The 4,484-nt window shown below is 34.4% G+C and overlaps 1 protein-coding gene across 1 annotated transcript; it reads left to right on the plus strand.

The window, feature by feature from the left end:
* The first annotated feature begins 644 nt into the window (after positions 1 to 644).
* On the plus strand, positions 645 to 4,163 carry LOC102617924 (tetraspanin-19). Its single transcript, XM_015534335.3, is given in 7 exon segments — positions 645 to 1,169; positions 1,946 to 2,013; positions 2,016 to 2,044; positions 2,402 to 2,482; positions 2,628 to 2,732; positions 3,343 to 3,537; positions 3,792 to 4,163. Coding segments are annotated over 7 exon segments (654 nt in total). The 5' UTR covers positions 645 to 1,005; the 3' UTR covers positions 3,804 to 4,163.
* The last annotated feature ends 321 nt before the right edge of the window (positions 4,164 to 4,484 follow it).

Genomic DNA, 4,484 nt, shown 5'->3' on the forward strand with positions numbered 1-4,484 from the left:
CCACCTAAAAATGAGAAGGTACAGATGCATCAAAAGTAAAGCGTGAGTAACATCTAAGAGCTGTTGATTGTTTTTTTCGGCTTATCCATTTTGTTGAGGAATGTCCGGGGAAGATTTTTGAGATATTATTCCCTCATTCTGAAGAAAAGTTTGAAATTCATTAGACATGTATTCATCTCAAGAAACAAATCTTCACATTTTGATGGAAGTGGAAAATTGATTTTTTGCATATACAAGAAAATGTTTAAAGGCATCAAGTACTTAAGATTTATGATCTAAAAAATAAATCCATGTGTAATGAATATAATCATCAATGAAGGAAACAAAATACGAGAGTGAAAAAAAAAAAAAAAAAGAGATGGTCCCCAAACGTCAATATAAATTCAATCAAAACACGGTTAAATACCATATTTACAGCTTTTAAATATGGTATTTACAGCTATCACGATTAAATACCACATCTAAAGAAGTAACAAGATTTTGATTAAAAGACAATCCAATCTATATCAATGATAACAAAGTTTTGGATATTAATTAATAATATTTTAAATGATAAAACAAAAATTAGTGAACAAAATTTAAAAAATATTCATATATTTATATAATAGGGACTGGGTGGGAATAAGGTGGGAAATAAAAAATTAAATCCCACTCCATTCAAAATTTAAAAATTATTTTTCGGTTACTCCTTACTCTATTCTTTAAAAATTATTTAATATTCACTGGTGTGCGATTCTATGGAACTCTAAACCTGTGGAAAATTTTGCCGCTACCAAACGCTGGAGTGTTGAGACTCCATACTCCCAGTCCAGAAAATGAACGCACCGTAAATACCCACACCCAACGGCAGAGCACAGACCACGAATTAGAAGTGTTAACTACTTTGAACCAAAGGCCCTTCTTCCTCGCGTATCTCTTTCGCTTTTGAACTCTAGATTCGGGTTAGGGTTTCGTGTAACTATTTACTTCATTTGATTTTATTTCCTTATTTGTGGGCAATAAAAAATGGCAAGAATTGTGAGGAGCTGTATACAATCACTACTGAAGATGGTGAATTCAGTGATAGGAATGGTGGGAATTGCTATGATAATGTATGCATTGTGGTTACTTCGGGTTTGGCAGAGGCAGATGGTTGATTTTCCCATTGGTGATGATGATCCGGTTCCATGGTGCGCTTCACTTGTTTATTCGTAAATTTTATTATGTGGGTGTGCTTGGTTTGCTTCACTTATTTATATGGAGATTTTATTATATGGGTGTGTTTTGTTTCTGGGTAAATGTAGAAATGAATGAAAGAAAATTGGGATAACAGAGTTAGTGGGTGTTTTGTAATCTGGGTTTGTTTGGCTTTTAAGATTAGATTGTAGAAATAGTTAATTTTTTGTTTTTTTACTGGGTTATGCTGAGTGGACGGGGAATTTTTTTTTTTTTTTTCCTTAGTGGGTACTGACCTTTATTAACTTGGTTCTTTGAGGTTGCTGAAAGAATATGTCAAGGAAGGATTTGAAGTGATTTGTGTTGCATTTAGATTGTTTTGAAGCTGAGAAATGCATGTTAATATTTGGAGGAGTGTGTCTTTAGAATCCTAGGGTTTTCAGCTAATAACTGGAAGTTTTGTCTCACTTTCTTCCACTCTACATTTTGTTGGTTTGTAGTTATTCAAGTTTAGTGCCTTGCTTTTCAAAATTTTGCTTTGCAATTAGATGCACTGGGGGATAGGTAGTGGACCTGTAGGAGGCTTTATAAAGATACTTTTATGCATACATAGTCTTACAATTTGGAAGCCTTTTCAACGGTTTTAATTTGTACCATTCCCTTTCTACATGAAATGGGACAAGGATGCTATTTGTAATGCTCCTTTAACATTGCAGATAATGAAAATTTTCCTTCTAAAGATTTTAAACTGCTAAGTAATCTCTAGCAATTTGTTTTGCATATATTACAGGTTCATTTACGCTTTCCTTGGCCTTAGGGTCGCTTTGTGTGTGATTACATGCTCAGGTCATATTGGTGCAGAACTGCTAACGGCTGTTGCCTTTACTTAGTATCCTTTTCCTGAAAAAGTTATAATCATTAATGGTGTTTAGTCCAGCTGCTTTGACTGCAATGCATGATGGTGTGCTATTATTTATTATTGAAATCTCACCACTTTAACTACATGGAATTTCCATCAGTAATTGTGTGTCATAACTACTTCATTGTGTTTTAGTAATGTTTATATGTTTATTTTACATTTTTGGTCTCTGGAGTTTTTGCTTCTCGAGAGTTGAACCATTTGTGACAAATAACTTTGAGTTCCACATTTCTAATGGATATGAAGTCTGAATTGCCTAGCGCTTCAAGTAGAAATATACTACTAGATTATGACATTAAGTACTTTGTTGAACTTAAATGGTTGCAGTACATGTTTTTTGTCTTTTTGTTCATTATATTGGAGGCTGGAGTGGCTGCTGATGTATTTTTGAACCGTGAATGGGAGGAGGTACATTGTATTTTTAAGCACTCGTATTTGATTCTTATGCGATCCTTCATGAGGTCAAAATAGAATAATTTGGCCACTTTTTATTTTTTAAACCTTTGGAGCATATATGCGAGGACATTTTTCATATGATCCATCTCGGCACCAGGACTTCCCAGAGGATCCAAGTGGAAGTTTCACTCAATTCAAAGATTTCATCAGGTCGAACTTTCAGTTCTGCAAATGGATAGGCTTGTCAATTGTCTTTGTACAGGTATCTCTTTGCCTCCCTCTCTCTGTACTTGTGTAAATCTTTGGGTGAAAATCATTTATTTGGTAATTTTAGCTATTAATTTAAGTGGAATTTGTAGAATTAGTGGAAAAGTTATTAAATACTTTAATGTGGCCATTACTGGATACTTGAAAGTTGTAGGATTAATCAACTCTAATTGCCATATTATAATATTATATGGTACTCCATGTACACAGAACTATGCTCGGACCTCAGGAGAGTATCTTTTTGTTTGAGGTCCCTGGTGATTTGCTTCCTCCCTATTGTTTTGTGCTAGTTGTGTTCATTCTGTCACATCTTTATCCATTTTGAAGTTATTGTAGTAATTAATGCCCTGGATGTAGTTCATTGAAATAGTTTGTTTTACGTGGAAATATGCGTAACTAATGATGGCATTTGATTTGAATGTCATCATCCTTTTGTCTCTTCTTTGTTTTTCTAGGATTATAGTCACCACTTTGCAACCAGGTATACCCCCTGTATTTGTTTGTCTTCGGATGTAACGTAAAGAATTTGACATTTATTGAATTAAGTGTCCTTTTTAATCTCTTTGATGCTCACATGGCTTATCATCTATGTCCTCCATTTGCAGGGACTGTCTTTTATACTGGCAGTGATTCTCAAAACTCTTGGACCACAACGATATTATGATAGCGATGATGATTGTGATCCTGGCACTGACAGGGTTCCACTCCTGAGGGATGTAGTTCACCCACCTACCTATGTTGTTGGTGACCCTGTTTATGGACCTAGAAATGATGCATGGCCTATCAGGGTAGATGAGAAGGTAGAAATGCTTAATCTTTTCACTCACCGTGCTGCTGACTACAGGCCTGTATTCTGTTAAACCAAATGCTAATGTAGTAGGCATAAACACATGGTGTAGGCATAAGTTGCTGATTGCAGATGAAAGTCATTTTGTTAAATAGAATAAACTTCTTTCCCAGAAGAAAAATAAATCACCTGTCATTGCAAGCAGAGTCACTTCTTATTTTCATTTGTTTAATTCATCCTGTTTTCTCCTTTTTATACCACAATTAGGCAAACTGGTGAGGTGATTTGCATCAGATTGGATTTCGCATCAGATAGGAAATGCAGGAAGGCAGCAGAAAGCCTAACTGCCAAACATTTATCAGCATCAAAGGTTGAAAATGGATAAGATTCTGACCAACTTAGAGCTGGTGCAATTGTCTTGTCTTTTGTGTATACTGCTGAAATCAACATTATGGATTTTGAATGATGAATAATAACTTATATTGTCTTGCCTGAAACTTCTGTATCTTTTCTTTTAAGTAAATATTTCCAGCTTGTCACCGTTGTACAATTATTTTTGTTGGCAAGAAATAGCAAACACTTGCTTCAAAAATTTTGAGGTGAAATTAATATTACGGAGGATGCACTTCTCCCGCTTAACCTGGTGCCTAAATTAGAACATGTTATACTGTTACTCGCACCCACTGTATGTGTTGTAAACTTGTAACAGCCAAACCCTGCAACTATTGCTTCTCCCACGTGTTGTAACGTCTTAACTCTTAAAAGTATTTTTAAACGGGTGCTTTTTGTTACTTTTGTTAGAGATGTGCAAGTCCAAAGCAGTTTTAAGTTTTGGACTAGGATTTCTAGCATTCTTAATATTTTATAAATTTTGTGTCATTTATATTTTAGTGTTTGTAGATTATTAGAATTTAATTTTTTGTTAATTTATTAACCATCAATTATATTAACAGAATTTTC

This window comes from Citrus sinensis, chromosome 2 (assembly GCF_022201045.2).
Source record: "Citrus sinensis cultivar Valencia sweet orange chromosome 2, DVS_A1.0, whole genome shotgun sequence".
NCBI classification, from domain to species: Eukaryota; Viridiplantae; Streptophyta; class Magnoliopsida; order Sapindales; family Rutaceae; genus Citrus; species Citrus sinensis.